Genomic DNA, 14790 nt, shown 5'->3' on the forward strand with positions numbered 1-14790 from the left:
ATTTAGTCGCCTGTGTAAAATTATAATTCCAATTTAAACTCAAAGAAAACACCTCAAAAATATGATAAAAAAATAATAATAATAATAAATATTATCAATAAATAAAATTATCTTCTGAATACATTCCCAATTCAATTTTGCTATACATCTCTAAAAATACGTAAAAATACATTTTATTCGTTCCTTTGAATGTTTTAAATATAACTAATTTACTTTGTCACAAATGTAATATTGTATCTACTATTTAATATTGCTGCAGTTCTAAAAAAACTATCCAACTAAAATTCTTTCCTCACAATTTTTAATATATAACTCATTTAATAGGTATGTTATTTCGCTTAAAGATTTTTAATAAAATAACCAACACCAATTTAATGTTATATTCCCTCTTTTATATAACTACAATTTGGAGTATCACTTGCTATGTTGACAGATCAGCTATAAACAACTCTTTACCATTTGAACCATCTTAATTTAATAGATCCCTAGCGACATTTCCCACAAGCTCACACATAAACTTGTGTCCTCTCTTTGGCCACTTTTAGAATTTAGTAGCCCATATACAACTGTTACCTTATGTTGGATACTGCCCCCCCAAATTATTGCGTATGCTCTTATCTATTACCCTATAAATTGTGCAGGCAGAAGCCTGTTGCTGAAAGAAGAAGACCGCAATTAGTTTGTGCACGTTCATATATTCATTTTATTTCGCAATTATTCCAATGGTCACATCTTCAATGTATTATCGTGCTCTACTTCTTCAGGAAGGGACTAACAACAGCTGTGCCAGCATACGCAGTGGTCAACGGTGCGGAGTAGACGGCGGCAGGAGCAGCGGCAACGGTGGCAGCATACGACCTGTAGACTGGAGCAGTATAGGTGGAGTAGGATCTAAGTGGAGACAGAGCCGAGTAGGTGGAAACAGGGGCCACAGCCGAATAGGTGGCAACTGGTGCCACAGCCGAGTAGCTGGTAACTGGAGCCACGGCTGAATAGGTGGCCACGGGGGCAGCCAATAAGCCAGCTTGGGCGACGGCAATGCAAAGCGCCAAACAGATGAGGAATTTCATATTGGTTTCGTTGGTTTGCTGGGTTTTGTTTGTTGACTGATGCTAGTTGGCAATCAGCAGTGGCTTTTTATAGCCAACCGACAGTCCCAATGCATCGCCGTGAACCCGTTTTGCGGCTTAAACTATGCGATACATGAGCAAAAGCGTCAAATTAGAACACAATGACAATATTCAATTTGTGCTTTGTAATGCTCCGCAGTAGAATTCAGTACGATATGCGTATCTCTTGCTCTATGCGGATGCTGTCAACTCTAGTGTTAATTGTGCTTTTGGGTGTTTTGTGCCTGTCAGCAAACAGTTGCTCATTATCCACTTTAATTACGTTATCAGCAGTTCGTAATTAGCCTTTTGCGAAGAGCAATTCATATAATTGGAAAGCAAATGCCATTTGTTTATGACTTTAATTCCAATGTTCTGGCATTATATTAAGTTCTGAAATTAATCAGAGCAATTATAAATTGTTAGCTATTATTACACATAATTAAAAGTACTATTATACAATTTATTATTGCTTAAATTCTAATATATCATTGATCATTCAATTCAATTTAAATGGTTCGGCATTAGATGAATGTCTAAAATAAATCTGGGTAGCTACAAAAATTAGCGGGAATATTTACAGAGTTGAAACTGTTGAACCGAGTTGGTTCGGCAAGAAAGTCTACAAAATAAAACACGTCGTTCTGTTTTAAATTATTCGCAACTGTGTATATTAAATGTTAGTTAACATAATTATGTGCAGTGCAGATGTTAATGTTAATGCACTGCTTATTTTATTTATCGATATTCATATGAATATTTCCTAATGTAAGCATATTTACAAATATTACTTCAATTTTAACAAATTTATGAAATGCATATGTTTCTTCGTTAATATGTCTGCGACCATATCAAAAACTATTTGTCCCTCACTTACTACTTCTCGTGCAAAATGATATCTTATATCAATATGTTTTGCCCTCGAGTGATGCACAGGATTCTTTGCCAGTTGTTGCGCACTTAAATTGTCAGTGTGAACTACTGTTGGGGTGTCCTCTACGCCGCAACCAATTTCGACTATAAGTCTGCGCATAACAATCGCCTCTTTGCATGCTGTTGATAACGCCATGTACTCAGCTTCTGTGCTGCTAAGCGCTACACTCCGTTGCTTCTCCGATTTCCAGGATATCGGACCACCTCCAAGAAAATACACATAGCCCGTATATGACTTCCGGTCACTCTGGTCGCCGCCCCAATCCGAATCGACATAGCCTTCAAACGCATTTCCACACTTGCTGTAGTGTAGCTGAAACTCCGACGTTGAAGCTAAATACCGCAACACATGCTTCACTCCTGTTAGATGCTCCACATGCGGATCCTTATTCCGCTGAGCCAATTTTGCAACTGAATGCAAAATATCAGGTCTGGTCGTAAGAGCTAACCACATTAACTCTCCAATTGTTGACTGATATGACCTCAAATCAACTTGCTGACATTGGTCATTACCGCATGCCACTTGATGTCCCGCTTCTAACAATTGAAATTATTTATTCTCATTGAAAATATTATACAAATGAGATAAATTTCTAGAACTCAATTGATTGTCATTTAATGCTTATACCTTTAATTCAATTTAAATGGTTTGCCATTAGATACAATTCAGAAATTAATCTCAGCAATTATGCTCATTGTCGCATGGAAAAGGCTATTAAGTTTACGCAAAACTCCATCTAGCATCGAGTTCCATTCTCTTCCTGATTGCTTCAATCCATATAGCGCCTTCTTGAGCAATAAAACCTTTCCAGCCTGGTTGTCGTCTTCAAACCCTTGCGGTTGCTTCATATAGACCGTGTCTCTCAAATCACTGTTCAAATATGCCGTGCATACATTGATAGCTATTATATTTGTGCTCCTTCTGCATTGCTGAAATTCTTATATATAAAAGACATAAATTCTAGCATGAATTGATGAATTGAAAATATTATTAGACATAAATTCTTTAATTAAATTCATTTACTATATTTTGATGAGTATAATTTTAAAGGTTTGATATTAAGTGCATTTTCGAAAATAATTCCAGCAATAATAAATGTTTGTTTGTCATTTGAACAATTAAAAGTACAATTGCAATTATTTATTATCATTATTATTATTTATTTTTAATTATTTATTTAGATATCATTTCTAGAACTCAATTCATTGTCATTTAATGCTTATACCTTTTGTTTAATTTAAATGGTTTGGCATCAGATACAATTTTGAAATTAATCTGAGCCATTTAAATTGTTAGCTATTAAGTACTTAATTAAAAGTACAATTAAGACTGTTTAGTATTGCTAAAATTCTTATATATTTGAGATATGCTATTGTTTATGACTTTCATTGAAATGGTTTGGCTTAAATTAATCTGAGTGATTACAAATATTAGGTTGAATATTAGAAGCATTGAAAGTATAATTATTATTATTTTTATTACGGTTTATATAAATTCTATAAGTTAATTCACATACCACATGTTTATGATTTTAATTTTAAAAATGTGAAATTAAGCCCAGCAATTAGGAATATTATTTGGGATTTTGAAGAATTAAAAGTACAATTGGAATTATTTATTATTGCTTTAATATTTATATTATTGAGATATAAATTTTTTAATCCAATTCATAGAAATTTAAGGCTATTTATATTTGTTTTATTAGTAATTATTAATACAAATTATTTGGCATTATATGATATTATATTTGCTATTATTACGCAAATTTAAAAGTATAACTAGCATTAATTAGTATTAGTTTAAATGCTAATTTTTTGTTGTAAGTATTTCTATGCTCTTTATTTTTATACCTGAAATGTGATATCAAATGCAATAATTATATTGCGACCTTTGCGGTTTGTCTGTCAGTCTGCCCAAAAGCCTCAATGCTCAAGAGATTTTACATTTACGTTTGCAGTATTTTAAATTCAAGCCCAATTGTGTTTATTTGTATAGCATATGTTAGGTTGCACGATATACTGATTTACTTTCAAAAAAGAATTGCTAATGTTTTTGATGTTCCGTATGATGTTGCTAATTAAATTAAAACGAACGTACTACATCAAGAGTTGAACATAAGGCTAAACGTAATTCCCAAGAAAGCAAAGAGTCCTTCTTCCATATGAGTACTTCTTTTGAATTAGCGTTTTGTGTCTGTCATTATTTGATATTTCTATAACGATTTCGGTTTATTTCTTTGGGGTATTCATAAATTGAGTTGGTTACATAAAACAAATGGCATCAGGCGAACTTAACGAGCCGCAAAAAAGGAGAAGAGCGCACAGTACCTTCAATATGTGAGCGATATAAAATGAAGTCCCTGGCCTCTCGCTACTCTTCGTACATTTTTGCCATACAAATGTTTTGCATTATTAGTACTCAGGGCAGGCGAAGTCGGGGGTCGGAGGTCGGTGCTTGGAACGTGGACATGAAAGAGAGTCTGGTAGTAGTAGAAAATGTTCTACACGTAAGTTACATTAGTCAAACCGGAATTTTTGCCGAGCTGGGCAAATGGTATGAAGGACGGAGTGAGGCGCTCCGTAAGTTAGAAAATTATTGAAGAGCTCTGGCCAAGGAACCACGAAAACCAGAGCGAGAAAGAGAGAGAGATGGAGGGAGAGGAAGAGGACCAAAAAGAAGCCAGCATAAATATGCTAGACACATAGACAAATGCTATCTGTGACTCTGTTCGTTCGTGTGTGTATTAGTCTGTTTCTGTTTGTGTGTGTATGTGAGTGTGTGTTAGTTTGTCTTTGCCATAAATGCTTCATCTTCAACTCATACATATTAAAATCTCGGAAAATAAACTTCAACAGTTCACAAAATGAAAACAAAACAACCGAGAATGTCTAGTTAGAAGTCATGAGGCTAACAGATACCCCTTGATGTCCTCTCATTAGCTTGTGACAATTTAAAATTCAAGTAATTACATTTTGTTATATACACACAACAAATTCAACACTTTTTCTTTGTGCAAATAACAATTGTAGTTGCTGGCAATCAAGAATTGTTTTTTTTGTTGGCTACAGGGTATGCAAAAATAAACAAAAACAAACACATGAAGCAACACATTCATTCACTCACTCGCACTGTGCTTGTGGGTGGCAGAGGTATCAAGAGGGGGTGGTCGAGGGGGTGGATACTCATGCATTTTAAAATCCAGCCATTAGAGAACTCTATTATTTGGTATGCGGAATATGATTTGAGCACGTTTTCGGCGCCTGACATTGCATTTAACATTTTGCATGCATAACTGAGAACACACACACACAGACACAGCAGGATCAAGAACAAGAGCAGCACAACCAAATAGAAAGTCGTCAACGGAGGTGGAGGTCGAGAAGCAGTAGGATAAGAGAAAAACAAAACCAGAAAAACACCAAAACACACACTCAAAAGTAAACCGCCAGAAGTTAAGGACGTTACAGTGCCAGACGGAAAAAAAGGACATGCCTGAAAGCAATTAAATGTGTTCAAATTTAAATTCAAATTTAAAGTTATACAAAATAAATCATTTCCAAATTCTTTCGGTCGTATAACAATGTATAACCATAAAGGATTTCGGTTAAATTGGCTAACAACACATCATTTAACAAGAGCGAGGAAGGGGGCCAAGGACATGAGGCCAACCGAATAAGATAGTCGACAACAATTTGGCACAATGGCTGAGAATGAAATGTTTGCGGCTTTCGCTTGGTCAGTTTCGAATTATTTGAAAAGTTTCGTGATTGCTGAGCTGGGAATGAAATCACAATATTAAATGCAATTAATAGAATTTACTTAAAATGACAACTAAGTGAAACAAGTTATATTGTTTACGTATTTATCTAATTATTTATTTATGCTTTAGAAACACATCAAGTATTTTATATATGTTTATGGGTATGCTAATATCTATTTAATTTTGAATATAAATACATATTTGTTAAATTTTATTTAAAATTTATAATTAAAATTCATTAACATTTTTATATTCTACTACATAGTTTGCTTATTAAATTTATTTTATATAAATATATAAAAATTTTCGAATTTTTTAAATAGGCTTTTTGTTTTGTTTTTGTTTACATGTATGTTACCTTTAACTAGTTTTATTGTGAATATGTCTTAATACATTCATGTTAGCATAATTTCAAATTGAAATACATTTTTATAAATAATTTTTCAGTTTTTTTGACAAAAACATTAATTTAATTTCATTTTAAATATATATCATAACAAATTCATTTTAATACGATTTGCACTTGTAATACATTTTTGTATTTTTTTAATTTATTTATTTTCCAATCTACAATTTATAACACCCACAATTTGTATTTTCATTTGGTTTATTTTGCGAAGAGATTTATTTTATTTTTCGCCATCGCCTTTTATTAAAATACACAGTTAAGCTAGTCCAGAAATTGAAATATTATTGTTTAATTGATAATCCATTAAAAGTTGAAAATTGCTTGCATCGCCAATTCTTTTTTTGCTTCATCAAATTTTTACAATACAATAGGAAAAACTTGCAAAACAATTTCAATGTGAAATTGGTGCACAAAAACTTGTTGTGATATTTGAAATGAATAATTCGCACATTTCGCTGTTCATTTTTTTGCACAAATCCCCAAAGTTTATGATTTTTATTATTGTATGTTATATACTTTTTTTTTTGTATTCCTTTATCACATTTGTTGCCATTGTGTGGCAACCTGCACCCAAATGACAATAAAAGGTAATTTGGTAGTAACAACTTGAAGGCAAACACTTAACTAACTTTGTGTGTGTCTGTCCAGGTCCTCGTTCTCGTTCTCGTTGTCGTTCTCGATTTGAGCTACAGGAGGTCGCAGCTCGAACTTTACTCACCGGCGTGTGTGAATAACAGTGTGTGTCTGTGTGTGTTTGCGAGAGTGTGTGCGAACTCATTCACATACATGAAAAGTAAAAAAGCAATTTTCGTAACATTTGCATGCCTTAAACCAACACACACAAGAATATACACACACACACACATGCTCAAACTGTCAGCTGGAGTATGAGGCGGCCACGAAAGCATCAACACACTGGCAGCAGCAGCAGGAGGAGCAGGAGCAGGAGCAACAGCAGGCAAGGACATGCGGCCTACCTTTACATGAAGAGTAGCAAAAACTACGACAATATGTGAGTGTGTGTGTGTGTATTGGTGTAGGTGTGGAAGTTGAATGGAGTACGTGTTGTGCTGAAAATGCAATTTGCCTTCTGTGCGAAAAGTACGAAAAATTTATGCAAATTTCCCCGAACTGCCCCCTGACCCCATGTTAATGTTGTTGACGCTGTTGTTGTTGGGCCATGGCGACTCTGCTACAAGCGGAAGCAGGAAATGCGCCATTGTGTATGTGTGTGTGTCCCATGTGAGAGTATTGAGAACGCGCTAAAATGAAAATGTAGTGAAATATGCGATAGATCGCCCAAAGCAAGGGCAAAAAATGTGTGAACGCAAAACTATTAAGTATACGCAACGTTGAGTATATCCTATGCAAATTTTCTAATTACAAATGTGTAAAAATTAATTCTAATTATTTGTTTATTTCTAATTATATATTTATTAATATTTATTTGTATTGTTTACTTTTTTTTTCAATTTTCTTATTTAAAATAAATATGCCATTTTGTTTTGCCTTTTATTTAGAGAGTATCGAAACATGCAATAAGCCTGGGTGCGAATGCAAGAACTAATGCGACAACAGCAAAAGCAACCACAGCAGCAGCAGCAACAACAACAACAACTACAACAATAACGACAACAAAGCCAGCAACGACAGCGCGTAAATTCGCCATCGATAGTTTTTGAGAATGTGTATACGCCGCGTATGCTGCGATGTGGTGCTTTGCTCTATGTGCCATTGTTTGTGCATGAGTGTGTGCGTGTGTGTTTTAGTAGTGCCCCTTGCGACGGATTTTATAGAAAGCAAAAAAAAAAGAAAAACATATATTTTGTATACACGAAGCAGGACCATTGGGCAAAGAAATGTGTGTATACGGAAAATGAAATGCCGCCGGTTAGTCCAGCGTCCACACACATAAAGCACACGGCTCTGCCTCTATATTGGTTGTGTGTGAGTGTGTGTGAAATTGTTTATACTGCACTGCACGTGCCTTTGACATGCCGACGTTGCCTCCATATGGGTGCTCGTATTAGTATGTGTGTGTGTGTGTGTTGGTGCGTCTGCGTTTTGGCTTATGGGCAAAGAAGTTGAAGCGTATTAAGCAAACAGCACCGCAGGCAACACCAGCGCCCTTTGTAGCCACACTCATGCAACACACACTTGCCCGTCTCCTCCTCCTCCTCCTCCTACAAAAAAAAGAAAGTGGCAACTGAAGTGTAGGCCAGCGGATACAGGCGAGACGAGTGTGTGTTGATAACGAGCTGCGAGATAAACGACAGCATTTAATGCGTTCAAATCTTTTTTAACACCACATCAAGCCATTTTTCAATCCTGATCTGAGCATAAAGATTAAGTTGTCTTTAAGTCGCCCGAAGCCCGGGATTGCAGCAACGCTTCTTTCCTCGCTCTCTTTCTCGCTTTGGATGCCTGGCGCCTTGCCACCAATTGCTGCACAATGCGGGGCTGTCAACGTTGCTTAAGCACATTTTTATATCCATATAATACAGCACTTTGTTAGATTGCAAAATGGGGACTTCAAAACGCAGTCTCTCATATGGAGTTTTGAATGAATTTTTATGAAGTGATAAATAATCAAATTGTAGGCCATTTAAGCAACTCTTTGATGACGGTCCCAAAATTATGCGTCTGCTTTGTTAAAGTTCGCAATCTATGATCCAAAAGGTTGCCAAATGATTTAGTTCACAGAAGCAGAGACTGAGCACTTACGAGTACGAAGTTCGAAGAAAAGTTTATGAAATATTACACTTGGGTTGCATCTTAAATAGATGAAATATAGTAAAGATTTCAAGTCAATTTTCGCTTGAAATCGGAACTTGGAACAGTGCTGAATATTTAATGAAGTAAAGGAGAGGCAATTTTTTGACTATCAACTTATTTTATTTCCACATTTTTGTTTTTTGCCAGCCAACTCGAGCATTTTCCAAATATCGATTTCACTTTTTGGCATTGTGTGCCCTAAATTTTACCTGACATTTGGAGAGACGTGCTTTTGCAAAAAAAAAAAAAAAAAAACACGAACTGCAACATAAACTACGATAGGAAGGACTTTGTGAATGGCACAAAAGTTAAATTTGTTGGCGAAAGAAAAAGAAAAATTAGTTGAGTTTGTGTTCAGGTCAAAACAATTATTTGAGCTCAGCATTGCAGCACTGCATTGGTAAAAAGAAACGGAAATGAAGCTTGAATTTGATGAAAATCGAAATGAAAATGAAAATGAAACTTATTCGTGCACAGGCGATGACAATGCAAAGAAAGTTTTAGGCACATAATTCAGTTTTATGAATGCCCGGGGAACAAACGATGCCTGAGGATGTCGCCGACTGAAAGCGTTTTTAATCAAGGAAATATGTACCTGACTGTCAGCGTACATAGCTGAAAGCTATATGCTATATATTATATTATTCACAGACTGACAACAACAACAACAGCAATTCATGAAAAGTGATTAATTTTTGTTTGTTCCAGCTGCCAGACACATTCGCATGGCGCATTCATTAAACGTGTCCCCAATGCGCTCATCTGGCACATAAATCTCCCTTGGAACTTTATCTCATTATAGAATATGATTAATTTTGTTGTTAACTGGTTAATTTGAGACGCAACCAGAGAAAGAGAGAGAGAGAAAGAGAGCAGACAATATGGGTTTCTCTGATGCTGACATTTTCCATTTCGTATGCTAATAAAAACCTGGCCAGAAAAAGCTTTGCACTAATAATAACTGGCGCCAACGATTTATGGCATCCATATATCAGGCATTTTGCAAAGCAGGTCCTTAACTTGCCAGCCAACCAACCTAAAAAAAGAGAGAGTCCACACACACACATCCAAATTTAGCAGAAAAAATCTGAAATGAAAGCCAAATGTTTGTCCAAATTACTTGACGGGTCATAAAATGTTTTACACAATGTGGCTTAATTCTTTAGGCAAATAGCAGAGGAATTTACGAGCAGTCTAGGCGAATGATAAATACTCTTAGATTGCATTCATTTCAGACTTGTTGTTAATTAAATTAATATTATTTTTTGTTCCAAATTTCTTTGAACGCTAAACTTTAATGTTTAATTCATTTTATAAAGCTAAGTTGCCTGTAAAATAGAACTCTCAGCCACTCAATTCAGCTCAACAACGGAACAATACCCTCTAAAAGGGCATGCGTGCTCTTATTGTTATAACCATAAAAAAAAGGTAAAGCCTTGGCTTTGGCAGAGCTTTCATCATTTCTGTCCCTTGTTGTTGGCATTATGTCGTGAACTTTATACATACTTTATAGCTGAGCAGTTTGGCTGCTGTTTGGTGTTGCACTTTCCCATGCCCAATCTAAAGCCACTAAGAGCTTAAGCAGCTGGCCAAAATATACAGAATCCTTTGGCTGAAGTAAGCAGTTGCCTTTGTAAATAAATAAAAAGGATCATGTCTTTAAGCCTTACAATTCGAAAATACAAATATTTGATTTTAAAGAAATGCTAGCAAAATGTTATTTTTATAAATTGTATTGTCTTTTTTTTTGGGTTTTGCAGTACACACAAGAGATCCTTTTAGGTTGAGTACTGAATGTACTTGTTATAAGTATGTGGCATCCTTGAAAGCTATTACCAAAATGAAGCTTAGGGGGAGAAATGTTGCGAGAACAGCAGAAACCACAGAGGCACGCCTTTAATAAGTCAGAATAACTGAAGAAATATCGCTGCTGTTGCCGCCTACAACAACGCATGTATTCGAGTATATGTGTGTGAGTGTGTGTGTGTGTGCAAGGACATGAGTTTATCAAACACAAACGCAGCTAGGTGAGGACAAATATTTGTTGCCTGTTGTGCCCGACTCACACTTTGGCGTACTTAGGTTGTTTGTATAGTGAGCGTTTGCTCTCTTGCGAGCAGTTTGCTTTTCGATTATGCTTTGTGCACGACTTTCGTAAACGTTTACGCAATTGCTTTCGCACTGATAAATTTCAGTTAAAGTTAAAGTTAAAGTTTTAAATCCTTCGCTCTTTATTATCTGCAATTGCAGTTTGGTTGCCACAGAATCCCACAGCAATTAGCCAGCTCTTCGTCGTACTCGTACTTTCGTATAATTGACCCAAGCTCATTGACTTCCTACTGCTGCCTTTCAATCACAGTCTAATTGGCTTACGACTCGTACTCCACTCAGTTCAATAATATTCCACGTTCGCAGTTGTTTCACCTGCCCAACCCCAAGCCTCCTCGAATAGCAACCCAACCACCTTATCACCTTTTGGCGACCTACTTTCAGGCCTCATTGAATTACGTTCGCTTGGGCAGTGGACGACGCACAGCAGGCTGCCACATCAGGCGGTGTTGAGGTTGCTGTTGATGCTACTGCTGTTGCTGCTGCTGAGGTTGAGGCTCAGCCTCAGCCTTCGACTCAGATTCAGAGTGAGGCTGAGGCTGAGTTGTAGTTTCGGGCTTGGCCCAGTTGACTTCAAAGGACGTGCTCAGCAGCTGCTTTACATAAATATTTATGCGAATTAATTTGTCGGCACGCATGTGGACGGAGGTTGAAAGGGTGTTGAGGGGATGCGCTGTGCGATCAATCAGACATGAAACAATATTTACAGTTTGAAAACGAACTACGAATTAACTCGATTGGCTTAACATGCGGTTGATGTCCCACTGTGCCATCAAGAACAGAGCACAACCATCCAAAAAGGGACTAAGGTCGTCTATGTCTGTGTCTGTGTCTGTTGCTGTGTCTGTTGCTGTCCATATGCCTGCAGGTATGCTCCTGTGGCGCCTGCTGCTGACAGCCATAAGCCAACAAGAACAAACATGCACACACACACTGTGTCTGTTTGTTTATGGACACAGCAATTGCCTTAAAGTACACAATAACCCAACAAGAATAACTTGGATTTTGCAAAAGTGAGTGCGGCATTCTTAAGCAATTGAAACTATATTTAAATACTCTAAGAGTGGGCAGAAATCAAGTGGCAATAATATGCTGCATCTGCGGCAAATAATGCAATTAATCTAATTAATTATTTAGTTTGCCCTACTTAACCCATAAATTGATTATGCTCTATGTCTGTCAATCACTCAATTGAAATTCCATTTCTGATTGTATGTCATGTGGATTATTTTTGACATCTCAATAACATTTCAATTGCAATTGTATGTCATAGCCAGAAATAGGAATCATTTTTTAGTTATACTTTTAAACTCAATAATAACAATAATAATTATTTTTTTTGATTGAAATATCAAACTTATATGCAGCATGTGGGAAACACAAATAATACGAAATGCTTTTAAAAATCAATAATAATTCTTTAACTGATATAGTTTTTAAAAATATATGTATATATGATTTATATATTTCTATTCCTAAATGTGTCATTGTGTATTTTTAGTAGTGCATAAATTTAATTGCAATAATGAAGCCTCTTTATTGATTCACCATCATTATTCCAAAATATCCCAGTCTATGGAGAGTGTATGATGTCATAAGTATATTTTCAAAATGCAATTTCAATTCATAATTAAATGCAGTCGCTGCATGTAAAAATGCGTATGAAGTGTGCAATTAAGTGCAGATGATTGCGAACCTTTACACTTAATGGCTATAACGAGTGAATGCCAATGAAGCCAATTGACAAAATTGATTTAAGCGAGCACTGTCAACGGGGATCGAGTATTGATTTCAGCTGCATAATAAAGTTATTATGCCCACGCCAAGGGTATAAGTGTGTTATGCGTATGTGTAACCCTTATAACAAGAGCACAATAACATTAAATATTGTTCCAAGTATCCAACAAATGTTCAACGGTGCGTATGATTGATATAAATATATACATATACACAGCCATACATACATACATACATACATACGCACATGTACGATATGTGATTGTTTAAGTTGTATTAGTAAAGTCAACAATGCCAACGGAGTCGATTCAACAGAAAAATAGGGAAACAAAAACATTGCAGACATTTAAAAAGAATAATAACCATATACATATATTTGCCTATCTGTGTGTAATATGTTTATGTGTGTGTGTGTGTGTGTGTGTGTTGCTTAAATGTCATGACTTGCTTGAACAAATAGCAATTGCATTGCGCTCCGAGTAAACTTGGTTGTACGTATATGAGCTTCAAGGCGATTAAGTCAAAGGATTTGCTACTTTCCACTTGCCACTTGCTACTTGCTACAGCTCACTGGCTTATTTTGATTGCAGAGCTTGAGCCTCTTCTATCTCTATCTCTTTTTCGGTCCAATTTGTTATTGCTTTTGCTGCCTTGCTGATAATCGCCTTATGCTGCATGGCAAAGCAACTATTAAGCAAACAAATAATAGTTCTAAGGCCACAGTCGGACTAGCTTTTAACAACTGAAACTAACAGAGAGCAAGATGAGCAACTATGGCAATATTGTACATTAAAATAAGTAATAACTAGGCTCAAAGTGCACAAAGAAAATTGTTTGCGACGTGGCTCAAACCATTTGATTATTACCAATAGTCATTATAGGCAATGAATTCCAATGGATAAAATTGAAAATATATAATAAACATATTAGTTCACAATATCTCATATTTATTTTCTTTCAATATTATATTTACCTCACATAAAATGCTCATAAATTAATATAGTGTACAAAAATAAATTATTAATCGAAATATTATTTTTAAATAAAATAAATATTGTTTTTATGTCATTGCAAAAAATTTAGTAAAAGCCTTTACATTTCTTATGTCTAAATAAATTAATAATCCAAATATATATCTAATATTTAAAGCTATATTATTGGTTTTTGAGTAATAACGAATATTTCGATGAAAATTGCAAATGTACATGTTCTACATTAAAAACAATTATTTCCCAAAAAAATATCTGTCTAGAAATTATATTTCAAGCCATTCGAAAGTACTCATAAATATTTCTGCTCAAATTCTAACGGAATATTTTTATTAAAGTCAAAAAACATACATATTTTTTATTTTACAAAAACCTATCATTGCTACTTGCGATATTTATTGAAAGTTTAATGATTAAAAAAAAAGTTACACCAACAAACTTTGAAATAAAACAAATTTGTTGAATATCGTTAATATGTTCGTAGCATCATTTAATGCAAAATTTAAAATATATTAATGGCAAACGGAACACTAACAATTACCAACCATCAACACTCTGATGAAATTATCTAAAAAAGACACACAAACAGCGCATATCTCGTTATTAAAATTGCATACAATTAAATCATATAACATAGCAATATAAACTTATTAAATAAATAAATAAATTCAGTTCACGAAATTCTAGTCGCAATTTATTTCATTTAATTTAATACTGCCACATTAAATATTCATGATATAATTATTATTTATTGTTGAGCTTTAATATGTGTTAGTTGATCGAAATTTTCTAAATTAATAAGCGAATACTATGCTTAATTTCGGCAATCATCTAGTGGCGAAAAGAACTAAGTAATCGAAATATTTGTAATCAATATAAAATTCAGAGTTGGGGCCAATAGAAGAAATCCCTCTTGTTGATTTGTGAACCATTTTTGTATTGGCTGCTGTGGAAGAATTTTGATTGAT

At 34.9% G+C, this 14790-nt stretch overlaps 1 protein-coding gene across 1 annotated transcript; it reads right to left on the reverse strand.

Annotated features, from left to right (window-relative positions):
• Positions 1-665: 665 nt before the first annotated feature.
• Positions 666-1118, reverse strand: LOC133838792 (larval/pupal cuticle protein H1C-like). Its single transcript, XM_062270019.1, has one exon. It carries the CDS (start codon positions 1068-1070, stop codon positions 753-755), a length of 318 nt encoding a protein of 105 aa, XP_062126003.1. The 5' UTR covers positions 1071-1118; the 3' UTR covers positions 666-752.
• Between the last annotated feature and the right edge of the window lie 13672 nt (positions 1119-14790).

Source organism: Drosophila sulfurigaster, chromosome 2R, assembly GCF_023558435.1.
Source record: "Drosophila sulfurigaster albostrigata strain 15112-1811.04 chromosome 2R, ASM2355843v2, whole genome shotgun sequence".
Lineage (NCBI taxonomy): Eukaryota > Metazoa > Arthropoda > Insecta > Diptera > Drosophilidae > Drosophila > Drosophila sulfurigaster.

Excerpts from the sequence above, each read along its gene's own strand:
- LOC133838792 (XM_062270019.1), bottom strand. The coding sequence starts at position 1,070 with ATGAAATTCCTCATCTGTTTGGCGCTTTGCATTGCCGTCGCCCAAGCT.